Source organism: Lepidochelys olivacea, assembly GCF_965140295.1.
Source record: "Lepidochelys olivacea isolate rLepOli2 genome assembly, chromosome: 1".
NCBI lineage: Eukaryota > Metazoa > Chordata > Testudines > Cheloniidae > Lepidochelys > Lepidochelys olivacea.
This window is the reverse complement of record NC_140411.1, coordinates 278,670,267-278,686,118: the sequence shown is the minus strand read 5'-3', so window position 1 is coordinate 278,686,118 and position 15,852 is coordinate 278,670,267. Positions and strand designations below refer to the sequence as shown.

Genomic DNA, 15,852 nt, shown 5'->3' with positions numbered 1-15,852 from the left:
ATAATTCAGGACAGAACAGGCAACTATTGGGATATTTTTCTCATAGAGATTCAATCTAGTGAGTAAACACCTCCAGCATCCCTTCAGTTTATCAAAACCACATTTAACCGTCATTCTGCACCTGCTGTGCCCACTGTTGATTATTTCCCGGATGTAGTCGAGGTGGCCAGCATGCAACTTCATGAGCCAGGGGGAGGCTGGGTTTCCCAGAATCGCTGTTGGCATTTCTGTATTGCCAGTGTAATCTGCCAATTGGAAAAGAATGTTCCTCCTTGCAGCTCTCTGAACAGACCTGTATTCTTAAAGATGTGTGTGTCATGCACCATAGAAAAGTAGCCTTTTTTGTTGATGTACTCTGTGGGAAGGCGGGCTCGTGCCCAACAACGGTTCAGAAACCCCATTGCTGTAAATCCATCCACTGCGTCACATTGCCGAGATTCAAAGTCCTGGGGAGACAATTAACGGCCCTGCACGCTTGAATGACAACAGCCCCTACTGTGGATATTCCAACTCCATAAGTATTTCCCGCTGACTGGTGGCAATCTGGTGTTCCAGGCTTCCAGAGTGCCATCACCACGCACTTCTTTACTGTCAGTGCAGCTCTCATTTTGGTGTCCCTGTGCTTGGGCGAGCTCCGAACACAGATTCAGGAATGTGGCCTTTCACATCCAAAAGTTCTGCACCCTCTATTTGTCATCCCATATCTCCATTCCGGTGCAATCTCACCAGTCAGTGCTTATTTCTCATGCCCTGAAGCAGCACTCCAACATCTGCAGCTGCTCCATGAACACCAACAACAACCTTGAATAGTTTTTCACTATGTTCCTCAGCAAACTGTCCTTGAAGAAACTAATGTCCTTCGTTGTTATGGTACTGCCCGCAGGTCTGGAAATACAGGAGCTTTGTGCAACCTGTGTTTGCAACGTTCATGAGAATAGTGCAGAGTTCTGCAGGCTCTGTGCTTTTGTCAGAGCTGGCAGATACTGAAAAGTGCTGCACGGGTTTGTGGTATTTTTTTAAAAATGGTGTAAAAATTATGGGATGTACCTGGCATTATGGGATGGAGAAAGTTGCATGCTGGGAACTTGATCCCTGGATGAGTCGTGCCTATCCAACAAAACATTGCGAAAATTTCCCAAAAGTCATTATGACGGATGGCAGCATGTGGCACTCTGGGATACCTACCTATGGTTCACCACAATTTGCATCGAGACAAGCATTTCCAGTAAGTAAGCACAGGGCTGATTCAAGTAGTCATATATGCACACACCCAAGTGATATACAGATGGTGGTGGTTGTATGGCAACGTAACTTGCATTGACCAAAGATTGCGTTGTAGACATGGCCTTAGAGTGGGTCCTAGACTACAACACTCTGGGTTCACTTTCTCTCTCCCTTTCTCTGGAGTGTGTCAAAGTCTAGTCCCAAGTCCTACTGTTTTCTGAGTCTGGTTAAACTGGTTTGGCTGGCTCAGCAGGAATCTGGGCAGCAACATTAAAGTCAGTAGTCCTGGATGTTTGCTAAGAGGTTGTTAGCTGGTCTGTTGCCTCCTTCCTGCCTACATTTCCTGACAAGCCTGCTAGTGAATTCACTCAATATTTGTCTACAGTAAACAACAAATAACAATCAGACTAACAGAATATATATTCATAAGTTATTGTAGCAGCTCCAAATCCATCCCAAAGTGTTTGTGGGATTTTTGGAGGAGGTGTGTTTTCGGGATGAATTTGAATGACAGAGAACTGAGATGGTTCCAGGCAGTTGGATTAGAGGGAAAGAGGGTGTAGCGATATGCGTGAAAAGAAAAGGAAGTGAATGGTTATAAACAGAGCATTAAAGGTGGCAAGGTGTGATGCAACAACAAACCAGAACAGAGAGGTAAGTGGATGCTTCCTTGAAAGCAAAGCTGAGAATTTTAAAATGGATAGTAAGCAATGGTAGTCAATGGAGTGGCACAGAGGAGTTGTACAGGCTGATTGTCAAGTGAGAGAGATTATTTTAGATGCTAGATGGACTGGAGGATTGTGAGGCGGAAAATGTTAGATTAGAGGTGTTAATCAGGCAGGGGATGACCTTTGTAGCTGTGGTTACATAGAAGAAGAGATGGATTTAAAATAAATTCTTTATTAAAAAACAACAGAATTTGTGTTGGCCTGGATGTAGAACAAGAGGTTCAAAATGACAGGAAGGTGATAACAGCAATACATGATAGCAATATGATTTTTGAGGTAAAGTCCGGTTTTTGTAAAGCCAAAAATATAAAATGACTTACATCTTTTAGAGGCAGCACACAGCCCTTCAGGGTAATCCGCTGGCGGGCCACCAGACAGTTTTACATTTGCATGGCCACTCATAGCTTCCAGCGGCTGTGATTCACTGTTCCCGGCCAATGGGAGCTACGGAAAGCCGTGGCCAGCACATCCCTGCAGCCCACACCGCTTCCTGCAGCTCCCATTGCCCAGGAACAGTGAACCATGGCCACCGGGAGCTGCAGGCAGCTGTGCAAATGTAAACAAACTGTCTGGCAGCCCACCAGCAGATTACCTTGGCGGGCCACAAGTTGCCCACCACTGTTTTAGAGAGACAAGGTGGGTGAAGAAATATCTTTTATTGGATTTTGAATTTTCACCAAGAGAAGTTGGTCCAATAAAAGATATTACCTCAACCACCTGGTCTTTCTAACCACCATGGGACCCACATGACTACAAAAACACTACAAACACTATTTAAATTTTTTTAGTAGCTTTTGCATTTAAAGTGTGTCTTATTTTAGTGAGCAACTTTTCTTGCACCCTTTTCCCACAAACATTAACTCAGAGTAGAATAAATGTTTAACTACAAACATCCACATTCATTCCTCTGCACAATATAAACTTTCCTACATAACAGGAATAAGTGGTATTTAAATAATTAACAAAGTTACTCTTTGTACTCATAACGGGAGCAAATCCTTTTGGCTTGGTGTGGCTTGCTCAGACAGTCCCACTACTTCAATGGGATGACTCTGGTCAGCAAGGAAAGCAGGATTTGAAAATGTTATCACTCATGTCAATAAAAAATTAGGAAATTCAGTTTACTTCTAATTGCCTAAACTCAAATATTGATCTGTCATGCTTATCTTGTATATTTCTTTGACTACTGTGTTGTTTTATTGAAATATATTAATGTAAACTCAAATATTTACAGAAATACAATTTATCATTTAGCTTTTCTGAAACAGACTAATCACAGAGAAATGCTGTTTATTCCTTAATATTAATAAAGCAAGTTAGATTGCAGGCCTTAGAGTTAGAGAACAGCTAGTACCGATTTAACAGCCAATTTGATATTTCCTAACAAAGACCCTGTACTTGCAATGAGCTCTGTAATAGGTAGGGTTTCTTGATTTCAGTGACACAGGTGGGCCTATCTGAGGCTCATTCCAGGTTCAGGGCCTTTGGAAGTCAATGTGAGTTGTAGGTCCTCTGCACCTTTCCGATTTTGGGCCTGTGTGTCTGAAACAAACTTCAGCCTGAGGCCTGATGCTCAGCATGAAAAATTTAGCCCAAATAGTTAAAATTTGGCAAAGTTATAAGAAACTGAAAACGGGGGTTTATAATGGAGGGTGATTGTGTGACATAAATAAAAATAGGATGAAGGTTGAAATGTTTACTGTCTGATCATGATTTTATTATGGCACCAAAAGTTTCATTTAAGAATTAAGACTTGGTGCCAAATTCTGGCTTTCTAGATTATTTTTCCTTACATAGAAGTTCCCATTTTTCTTTGGCCGGGCAGATGCCAGATTCTAACTTAACACCAGGAGCTTTCAATTCAGGGCTTTATAAGTGGACATAGGTTAACAATCCTTCTTCCCACTGAAATATTTGCATGTCTAGACAAGTATAATGTATCACCGCTTTATTGACAAATTAATTTTTTTTTTACTTTAAGGGTTGATTAGCATCCTAATAATTTAAATGAATCAGCCTTGAATTGTTTATCTTTTATTTGGGTGTCCATGGAATTTACGAGTCATATTTAGTCAAGTCCAACTGTGAGATATCACAGATGGTCAACTGATGCTACATGGGGAGGGCTCTGAGTTACTACAGGCAACTCTTTCCCAGGTGTGTGTCTGGTGGGTTTTGCCCAAATGGTCAGGCTCTAACTGATCGCCCTATTTGGAGTCAGGAAGGAATTTCCCCCCAGGTTAGATTGGCAGGAACCCTGGAGGTTTTTTGCCTTTGTCTGCAGCATGGCATACGGGTGACTTGCTGGTTTGAACTAGTGTAAATAGTGGATGCTCTGTGACTTAAGTCTTTAAATCATGATTTGAGGACTTCAGTAACACAGCCAGAGGTTAGGAGTCTATTTCAGGAGTGGGTAAATGACACTCTGTGGCCTGCAATGTTCAGGAAGTCAGACTAGATGATCACGATGGTCCCTTCCGGTGTTAAAGTCTGAGTCTGTGAGACATACATAAGGATAAGAGTCCGTGGGTTTAGAGCAGTGCTACTCAGACCTCAGTGGTTCAGGAGCCAAATTACATTAATTAAATTGCACAGTGTTTTAATATCATGTGCTACAAAGAGCCACAGGAGACACATTAAAGAGCCACTTGCATCTCCTGAGTATCACTGGTCTAGAGGCTTAGTTTAAGGGCTGCTTCTGACCAGGATCTAAATGCCAGACAGCAAGTTATGTTGTGAAAGGGAGCAGATATTTGTACTTAAGCATTAGGAGTCAAGCAACAGAAGTCAGGTCTGCTTTCAAGGTCAGCACCATGGAAAGCCTAGGATGTAGTTCATAATGATTGAAAGCAGTCTTTCTTCTCTAGCTGTTCCCCAGTTTCTCCTGGCTTCCTTTTCCTTGCTTGTATTTTATTCTTATCACTGTTGTATCTAATTTTTCTCTAAATTATGCTTCCTCCAGTGGAAACCTTCCATTGCTTGACACTGATCCAGAGCCATTTGCTGCTTAGTGGCATAGGGTTACTGCAATTTCCTACCTCCATGTCTTTTATTTTTCTCAAGGGGAAACCATTCCAGGGCTTAACATAATGAATTCTAGTTTAGATTTCGAGTGAGCATGTGAATCAGAACTCTACTGTACCTTAGCTGAAGGAACTGTTTATGAATGCCCCAATAATAGAACTTGCATTTTCCTCACAAGATTAGTATGGATTGAATAAATTTATAAAAAACAATTTTTAATAAGGAACTATAAATTCACATTGATTTCAACTTGAAAATTAATGGTCCATGTTTCAAGATACATTTGAGGAAGAAAAGAGAGTAATGTATTTCCAATTGGCTAGAGGGGGCATGAATTTCAATCCATTCCATGTTCATATGCAAGCAATTCTTTCCTAAGGAAAATGTGCCTTTTTTCTTTGCCTCCTGGGCAAGGCACATTGTTTGTACAGAAATTTGCTGCATTTAGGATTGTTGTATTTCCTGACCTTCTGTGAAATAAAAGCTACCTGACACATTCAATTTTACTTGTCTTTTACTAAGTTGTGAAATTTAGCTTTTTGCTCAGGAATTGTAAGTGCCACCCTTTGACTAAAACAGCAGGAATGTTTCAGAAGTGTGCTAAACGAATATTTTTAGACTCACTTCTAATCACTCAACCACTGACCTGATAAATGTACAGAGTAATTTAAAACAGTTGATGGGTATAAACTGGGTTTCCTGTGGCAAACTGCTTGTCAGGAAATGATTTCAACTTGCTTGAAAAGTATGTGAAACTTCAAAAAGATTTTCCTTCCTCCATATTACTCCAAAGACCAATAACTGTTGATCAAAATGCATTGATTGGAATGAATTGCCGATAGCACATTGTGTGGTTAATTTTCAAAACTCCAGTGGAAAGTCGAATGGAGGTTTAGCATCTGCAATCTATGATCCCTGAACAATAAACAGTTTAAAAAAACCTCATAGGTAAAACCTGCAGATCCAAGTGTTCTGGAAATGATCCAAGCGTTCTGGAAAAAATGATGAAATCTGAGTTTTGTTATCCTTTTTTCCCCCATCTCTTCCATCCTCTAAAAGCTGCAAGACAATGTGCCACAGGATAAGAATATGAACTTAACAAAGAATGCATCTTTAGTCCCCTAACAGGCAAACATGCTAACAGTCGCCTGTCAAGAGTGAGAAGTCTACAGATAAGACACATGGGCTCCTTTTTAATTACCTCCTGGTACAGGAAGCCATACAACTTGTCCTTCTGTTTGGTTTAAGGATTGTAATAACCAAAATATTAATAGTGTTGGAAGGCGTAACCTACCTGGCATCCCTTCAGTTTGTTTGGTTGGTTTTGTGCATATGCCAGCTTCCTTAAGACAGTGTTCTCGGTAGGGAATAAAGACATGAGTTGCTTTATGTTACAACCCAAACTTTGACATATATAATACTTGAAGGTATGGCTAATTTTATAAATATTGTACCAGATCTTCAGCTGGTGTAACCTGGCAAAGGGCCATAAACTTGCGTCAGCTGATCTACTGTATCTGGCCCACTGTATTTCTTTGCAATGTACACTGAAATCCTATTATAACTAAAATGTGAATAAGAATAAAAAGAGCATTTCATTATAGAGAACTGATATTCAGAGCTATAAAAATAATATTTATATTGGTATTTGGTAATAGGATATTTTAAAATGGTGGAAGCAAATACAGTTGTCCATCTGCACACTTTCCATGTTTACCTAAGAAAAACTAAGTGTAGTTTTATTTTTTTCCCCTGTACCAATAGACAAGCCAGTCTCAATGAAGCAGCAGAGAAGTATTATGAAATGGCAGCAGGATTAAGACCTAATGTAAGTGTGTGTTTGTTTATTTCCCTTTATGGCATACGCTATTCAAAATGATGAACTCAGATGTGTTGGATCCTGTGGTACTTTGAGGAGAAACTAATCATAGGAGTGTTAGATCTCTGAGCCTGTATTTGTGAATGCTTTTAATGAATAATTAGATAGTAGTAGAAATCAAATAAAGCTTTTCATTTGTCAAACTAATCACTATGGGTTTTTTTCATTCTTCTCGGTATAAAGTTCCAAAAACAAGTAGAATGTTACTACTATGTTTTAAATTAGTTGGAGCAGCGGTGGGGGCGGGCTTAGATTTACTTACGCAAAGTCAAATGTGTTAGATTTTTGGGGTTCTCCTAATGCCAGACTTTTTCATCAGAGACTGGAAAGCTTGTCAGCGTTCCAGATACTAGATAAGAAATTTTAAATAATTTTCAGCCTTTTCATCTGTAATGAAAGTTTTGTTCTTATACAATCCCAAAGTTGCTATTATCTCAGATATAACCTCATACTGTTATGCACTATAGGCAAAGTAACTACTTTTTTTTACTTTGAAGAGAAGGTAGAAAGGTGTGGGGGTGGGGAGGGGCAGCGGAGGGATGGAGGAGGCTGGAGGGGGACATGCACATGTTTATCCACAGCTCTTTTAAAAAAAAAAAAAAAAAAAAAAAAGCCTGTTTCTACCGTCACTAAACTTGATGATAATTATTTCTTTAGAATGTTCCGATAAGCATCACTCATGTGGAATAAGGACTGCATGAATTAATTCACACTCAATAAAAAAATAAAAGTAATGACAGCTTTTTCTTTTTGACAATTACTTACCCCATATTGTAGATTTTATGTGATTTCCTTTCCAATTTAGAAACAAGATGTGAAATCCTGAAGTCAATGATAGAACACCTATTGACATTACTGTGGCCAGGATCTCACCCAAGATGTTTAACACTTGGGGCTATATAATGAAGTAAACCTAGAAAGCATATTCCCAGACAAAATACTTTGAGCTCTTGTTGAAAATATATTTCAGTAACTTTAGAATAAAACAACATCAGCAAAATTCCCACACACAAAAAAAATGCAATTGAGGAAAATTCAGACTCAAAAGTAAAAATACATAAGATAAACCAAATTATCTGAAATTATTAAACGTATAGTTTAAATACCCAAAAATCCTTAGCCAACTCTCTGTAGCAATGACAGCTTTCCATATTCCATTCTTTGTTTCTTTCATATCCACTTTGTTAGTTTCCATTTGGGGAACTGAAGCATTTTCTGCATGCTTCTAAGAAGTCCTAATACTTTCTTTGACTGTGGACATCTTAAATGTTAGAAAGCAGCTCAAATGGTACACAGTTGGTACAACCACCATTCTTCAATTTTCATTTACTCATTTTACTCTCAAAAGGTCTTTTAGAAATCTGCTGTCTATTTCTATAGGCATCTGAAATTTGGAGAATACAGTACAGTTTGAGGGTAGCGTATCAAAGGTATTCCACTGAGCACTGGCTTTATTCCAGTGATATGGTGCTTCATCATCAGAATAACTTCCATTCTCTCTTCAGGTAACTTCTGGAGGTTTATTTTAAAGGGGAGTGGCAGCATGCAGGACCTCAGATCATTTATTTAGGAAGAGAAAGAAATTAAAAGCATGTAATCTTTTCAGTTTAATTTGAGTAACCATCTTCATTTTCAACCATTTACTGCCAATTAATTCTGGGGGAGTGGAAAGGAGAAAAAGGGGTTATGCAAATAATACTTTATGCAAATAATTTAATGAGCTATGTTGCATATGTGCAACAATTTGTACGTGACCTTAAGACTCCAGCTTTAAACACTTTGTGGATTTAATGTCATGCAGTCCTGATGAAGGAACTATTTATCCACAGAGGAACAACAGTGAAAGCTTTCCAAACACTGCCCTGCCAGCATTCCTCAGCTCTGATGTAGAGGAAAGTAATCTAGGGCAGTGGCTCTGAAACAGTGGGTTGGGACCCCAAAGTGAGTTGTAATGCTCTTTGAATGGGGTCGCCAGGGTTGACTTAGACGTGCTGGGGCCCGGGGCTGAAGCCCGAGCCCCCCTGCTGAGGGCCAGAGCCTGAGGGCTTCAGCCCTGGGCGGCGGGGCTCAGGTTGCAGACCCCGTGACTGGGGCTGAAGCCCTTGAGCTTCAGCTTTGGTCCCCCTGCCCAGAGCGGTGGGGCTCAGGCTTTGGGCCCACCACTTGGGGCAGTGGGGCTTGGGTGGGCTCAGGCTTCGGTCCCCTCTCCTGGGTCGTAAAGTAATTTTTGTTTTTAGAAGGGGGTTGTGGTGCAATGAAGTTTGAGAACCCCTGATCTAGGGCAATAGGGGTAGCTCATTTTCCAAAGTCCATGAAGTTCTTGGCCTCTCTGTTATGTCTGACAATCAGTGCAAAGTATGTTGGTGCATTTGTACTGTGGCTGCTGGAATTAAGACCCACCAAACTCATTGCATATAAGGGCCACCAAACTTGCATTAATGGGAGACAACACTTAATTCCTACTGAGTTAGGACGGATTCATACTGGTGACCTATAGGCAAAAGGCTCTGAAGCTTATTAAACAATGTTCTGAGGCTTTTAGCCTCCTAATAAATGCTAGTATTACACCTTCAGGCATTAAGATTGCTTTCTGGAAAGATTGGTTTATTAAACAAGTTCCCACATCTCCAACACGCTGCTCTGTCTTCCTCATACAAGGCCATCTGTGCTCCACCCTGCTCTTAAAGGGACTATTCCCATTAACCAAAATACAAAAACTAAAAGTATATCAATAAAACCAATATTGACAGAATGTCCAAATTAACCTCTAAATATACTTTTTTGCAATATAAAGTCATTTAAACAATTATGCCAGGGTCCACACACTAACTTCCATAGATTTTCCTCCAGCATGGATCAGCCACTGTGTTTGAACATACAACCCTCAGATGCACAGCATAGACCACTGCCACATCTGCTATTGGAGTAAGTGACAGGGAAGCCATGGTCTTATCCTCTATGAGGGCAATACAACTATTTGTGAACTAGCTGGCTCTCCGGAGTCCTGACTCTGGGAGTAGAGTATGATTAGTGATAAGAGACTACACAGACAAGTGTAAAGGCATCTGTTTGGGTCATCTAAAGCAGTGGTGGGTAATCCGCTGACGGGCCGCGAGACAGTTTGTTTACACTGACCGTCCGCAGGCATGGCCATCCGCAGCTTCCAGTGGCTGCGGCTTGCCGTTCCTGGCCGTTGGGAGTGTGGGAAGAGGTGCAGGCCACAGGGACGTGCTGGCTGCCGCTTTCTGCAGCTCCCATTGGCCGGGAACGGTGAACCAAACCGGAATGGTGAACCAACAGTGAACCAGTGTAAACAAACTGTCTCGCAGCCCGCCAGCGGATTACCCTGACGGACTGTGTGCAGTCCGTGGGCTGCAGGTTGCCCACCATTGATCTAAAGCAACTGAACCTGGGATCTTTAGATCTAAAAGCATGAATGCCTGCCACTTCAACTAATGGACCATTCCCATTAGTATGGATGCAGTAACAAACTCATTAACCTCTGTATATGTTCTAGCCACTTGAGAGCAACCAAGACCCACGCTCTTGGCATGGGTTACACAAAGAGATTATTTGGCCCATTTCACCTGGAAAGGCAGTGTAGCAAAGTGGATGAGGGCCCGGGTCTGTCATTGTAGACAGCTTGTTTATGTTAACAGCTCTGCCTGACATGACCTTGTCCAATCTCTGTTATCTTAGCTAGAAAATGGATGAATGATAGTTATACCTCCCCTAAGGTAGAGGTGTGAGGTCTTGGTTAATAAGGGTCATGAAGTAGATAGATATATTAAGAGAAGTGAGTAGAAAACTAGGATTAGAATTTGTGGGCTTTCAGCTGGTAGCTCAGTGCACCTTCCTTTAGGCCACATGGCATAGTGTGGATGTCTTTTTCTCTCATAAAAATATGTGTGATATCATACTGATTGTGCAGGACATAGACACTGACTCCATAGGTGCTCCAGGGCTGGCGCACCCACAGGAAAATAAATAGTGAGTGCTCAGCACCCACTAGCCACCTGCTGATCAGCTCTTCCCCTACCCACCCAGTGCCTCTCGCCTGCCGCTAATCAGCTGTTTGGCAGCAGGCGGGAGGTGCTGGGGGGAGAGGGAGGAGCAGGGGCAGGAAGAGGCAGAGCGAGGGCAGGGGTATGGTTGGGGGAGGGGTGGAGCAGGGATGGGAAGAGGCAGGGTGGGGGGCAGAGTGGAGGCAAGAAGAGGCGGAAGGGATGGAGTGGGGGCAAAAGAGGCAGAGCGAGGGTGAGGCCTTGGGGGAAGGGATAGAGGGGGATAGGTTTTCCGGATGGATTACCCCCGGGGAAAGCTGAAAGTAGGAATGGATGACACACCTACAAGGTGCATGACACTTGGCAGATATCGGTCCCTAATTCTTACACAGATCAAACTTTTTCTTATCAGTTTACTTTGTTTCTGTCTCAATTCTGCTGACCTTTCCATACCTTACTGTTTTATTCATAACTTTTAATTATTCACTCTAGACTAGTGTACAGCTACACTGTAAACTGAGGGGTGATTGTAGCATGGGTAAGCATACCTATGCTAACTTTAATCTAACAAGCATGGTTAACAATAGTAGTGAAGATGTGATGGCATGGACTTAAGCACAAGTGAGCTGCCCCAGCAGAAGACTGCAAGGGACTCTGGGTACAGGAGTTAATTCAGGGAAGCTCTATGACCTGTATTATACAGGAGGTCAGACAAGATGATCACAATGGTCCGTTCTGGCTTTATAGTCTGTTCAATCTGCGGGATAAGCAAAGGTTCAAGCTGGTTCTTGTTTTGTGAAAATTGTTTCAGCTATCTGTAGCAATGAATAGATAGTCTCACATTGTGTGACTTTCACCCTGAATTACTCACTTGACTAATACTGTAGTTTTTGTAGACAGAGTATTTCATCTCTATTGGAGCATTTGTTTCTTGCACATCTATTCTGTTTTGTACATTGCCATAAGGTTAGGGCACAGCTGTAAGCAGCAGAGGCTACTGCAATAAAGTTCTTCATCTTGAGCCACTTTGCTCTCTGCTGCTGAACTAATTCATTTTTACTGTAGTAGTTGTAAAAAGGCTCAATGCTCAGAGTGAGGGGGAAAAAGAGTTTGGTGGCAAGAGGAGAAATATTCAATCTGAAATAGACAAACTAATACAGTAATAGGATTGTGTTTTAAAGATCAGGTTGATGTACAGTGAAATCCTTCAAAAATCCTGGTAAAAGCTTTCATCACTGAATAAACTTGTGATTGTAAGATGTATCTGTTAGGTCTCCCAGGGATATGTCCTGAATCCAGGACTGATCAGTATTTTCATTAATGACTTGGATAATGGAGTGAAGAGTATGGTTATAAAATTTCCAGTTTGGGAGGGGTTGTAAGTGCTTTGGAGGACAGGACTAGAATTCAAAAGGACCTTGATAAATTGGAGAATTGGTTTGAAATCAACAAGATGAAATTCAACAAGGACAAGTGCAAAGTACTTCAATTGGGAAGGAAAAATCAAATGAAGAAATACAAAATGGGGAATAACTGTCTAGGCAGTAGTACTGCTGAACAAGATCTGGGGGTTATAGTGGATCACAAAGGGAATAAAAGCCAACAATGTGGTGTAGTTGCAAAAAAAAAAAAAAAAAAGACTAGAAGTGTTTCTGTAAGACATGGGAGGTAACTGTGCTGCTCTAGTCAGCCCTGGAGAGTCTTCAGCTCGAGCGCTGTGTCCAGGTTTGGACACCACACTTTAAGAAAGATATTCATGAATTGGAGGGAGTCCAGAGGAGAGCAAAAAGATGATAAAAGGTTTAGAAAACCTCATCTATGAGGAAAGGTTATAAAACAAGACATGTTTAGTCTGGAGAAAAGAAGTCTGAGGAGAAACTTGTTAACTGTCTTCAAATATCTTTAGGCCTGGTACAAAGAAGAGAGTTATCAGTTAGATATTAGGAAAAACATTCTAACTATAAAGAGAGTTAAGTTGTGGAATAGATTACCAAGTGAGATTGTGGAATCCCCATCTCTGAAAGCTTTTAAGAACAGGTTGGGAACACACCCATCAGGGAGTGTGTAGGTACCCTATCAGCATGGGAGGATGGACTATATGACATCTTTAGGTCCCTTCCACTCTACATATTTTATGATTCTGTGATTGTATTGAAAAATATTGGAAATGCTTATTTTCCTACTCTGGTTGCTTCCGAAAATATTGGAAATTTTGGACTACAAGAATTATGAAAATGCAGCCCAACAGCAGTAGAATATGAGGTGCAGCCCTGAAGCAGGAAGAAAACATTCTGCCTGTTATTAGTTCCACCTTAAGAATATTCATGTGTCAGCCCTATTATCAACAGAGATATGCTAATGTCACTTATAACAATTTTCATCCAATCAAATTTCAGGAGAGCATAAACTTCTGTAAAATATAGTAATCACTACAAAAATGCAAAGCTGTTTTTGTTTTAATTGTATTTTTAAAAGAGATACATGTCCTCCAGCCTACTTATGCTCTTTTCTGTCACAAGGCTATTGCGTGAACAATACATTCTGATTTTATTTATCTTTATTTACCATGGGTAAATCATATTAGATCTTCTCAATCACTACACATGTGTGACTGTTAATTCTAGCAATATTATTCTCAATGAGTGTTAACTGGGAAAATGTTAACCCAGCCTGGTGATAACAAATGCCACTGCACAACAAGAAATACAGGAAGAGAATTTCTAGACATTTAGCTGTTCCCCCATAATTGATATAAATGGGAATATTACTGAGAAAGATCTGTTCTTAGAGATATCATCTAGTTACCATTCCTTTGTGATACTCCGAAACCACGAAATTCTTTTAATATGTTGTTAGGCATTTTGAAAATGTGCTTCAAGCTAATTTTGTTGAAGAAAAATCAATCATCTAGAAACTTGTTTAATCTGATATCCTTTTCCAGAACATGAGATATTGATTCAAACTTAACTTCTATTTATTTGTCGGGACACCATTTGCGTAATAATGTAGCATTCCTAATTTCTTAAAAGTCTGAACTTGGACAACAAATCCCCCCAAAGCTCCTTCACATCTGGCCATCACTCTTGAAAAGAAAGGGCACTTTGAAGAATGGCCTCTGGAGTATTAAATGAAAGCTCACCAGATCTTTGAGACTTGGAGCCACTACCTTGAGCTGATTGGTTTAGATACATTCCTCTTGAAGATGCCATGACCTGCAAGCCACTACCCTCCTAGTGCTGCTTGCAATCTGCAGCTCTTGACAGCTTTAAGTCCCACGTCATCAGCACATTGTCAGATACAGCTGTTTCCACTCTACCACTTCAAAGGGGTTTGATTAAATATCTTACTGTAACAACAGACACAAAGACACACACATAGAATGAGTGGGTAAGGAGAACTGCACCTTTAGGCAAAACAAATACAGTCACCACTGGATAGCCTAATCATGTTGTGGAAAACTAAAGCATTTCTTGACTTGAAGGGTTGATATAAATGGCTAGTGCAATACAATATGTAAACACTTCTAAAAAGTGCAGTATGCCATGTTTTTCCAAATGCTTGTGATATGGATTTCATGACCAACATCATACATGCAATATCAGATCCTTCATCATGAAATCAAATCTCTACTAGGTATGGAACTGCCTAATTGTTGAAAGTAGATTGTCTTCCTAGATTCCTGGAAACCCCTACCATTTACTGTGTTATTTTTACATAGCCCTCCCAGGAGAAGCATGCTTCCGTATAGTCAGTGTTGTTAATGTTTTTTAATTTATGGCATAAAGACGGGATAGGTAGCTTCTCTAGTATTATAAATTTAACTTTGTCTTTCTCTTTTTATGATGAGAACTTGAATTTCAATTTTGCATTTCATCTACATTGGCTTTGCTTTTGCTCCTGACTGAGGGTGCCATGTGAAGGCAGTGAACTTGTTCTTCTAGGGGGGGAACCATCGTGGGAAAAAGAGTCTAACAGAATAAGTAAATTCAGGAGTGCATCACTGCACCTACCTTCTTGTCTGCTTGGTTGTCAATCCTGGATCAGGATCAAGATGCTACTCTCTGGCTCATCCAGAATTGCTGCAACTATGCACTGGATTAGCCTCTCCATGCTGTGACTGTTGGGCAGCATTGAAGATAATAGCTCCTGTGGTGGAAGAGTGCCCAACTCAACATCTGAAGGGTGGTATACAATTCTTTTGATACAGGGGCTATTATCTGGTTACTGAACCTGGAAATTGAGCTCTGATGTCTGCTGTGATAGGGTCAGGCCAGATGGCTATAGGAGAGTAATAGAAGGCAGATATATTAGCCCCAGGCTAGGTAGGTTCCTTTTCCCTGGGTAAGGTAACAGGGAAGGTTCCAGAACAATCAGGAACCTTCTGGAGACAATTAAGACAGGCTGATTAGAACTCCTGCAGCCAATCAAGAAGCTGCTAGAATCAATTAAGGCAGGCTAATCAGGGCATCTGGGTTTAAAAAGGAGCTCACTTCAGTTTGTGGCGTGCGTGTGAGGAGCTGGAAGCAAGAGGCACTAGGAGCTGAGAGTGAGAACGCGGACTGTTGGAGGACTGAGGTGTACAAGCATTATCAGACACCAGGAGGAAGGTCCTATGGTGAGGATAAAGAAGGTGTTGGGAGGAGGCCATGGGGAAGTAGCCCAGGGAGTTGCAGCTGTCGCACAGCTGTTCCAGGAGGCACTCTAGACAGCTACATTCCACAGGGCCGTGGGCTGGAACCCAGAGTAGAGGGCGGGCCCGGGTTCCCCCCAAATCCTCCCAACTCCTGGTCAGACACAGGAGGAGTCAACCTGGACTGTGAATTCAGAAAAACAGCCAAGCTGAGGGCTGCCATGAAGCTCCAAGGCGAGCAAATCCGCCAAATAAGTGCAAGACCCACCAAGGTAGAGCAGGAACTTTGTGTCACTGCATACAAGAAGAATAATAAATTTTAAAAAATGAATAGTAAATGTCAGATCTTCTTTCCAACATGTA

At 41.1% G+C, this 15,852-nt stretch overlaps 1 protein-coding gene across 2 annotated transcripts in view; it reads left to right on the top strand.

The window, feature by feature from the left end:
* The window catches only part of TMTC2 (transmembrane O-mannosyltransferase targeting cadherins 2), a 378,380-nt gene that overhangs the window by 338,711 nt on the left and 23,817 nt on the right, over positions 1-15,852 (top strand). For both annotated transcript variants that reach the window (XM_084639748.1, XM_084639749.1), the window contains exon 11: positions 6,741-6,804. In XM_084639748.1, the coding sequence (XP_084495874.1) occupies positions 6,741-6,804 (64 nt within the window). The remainder of the gene's footprint in view (positions 1-6,740; positions 6,805-15,852) is intronic.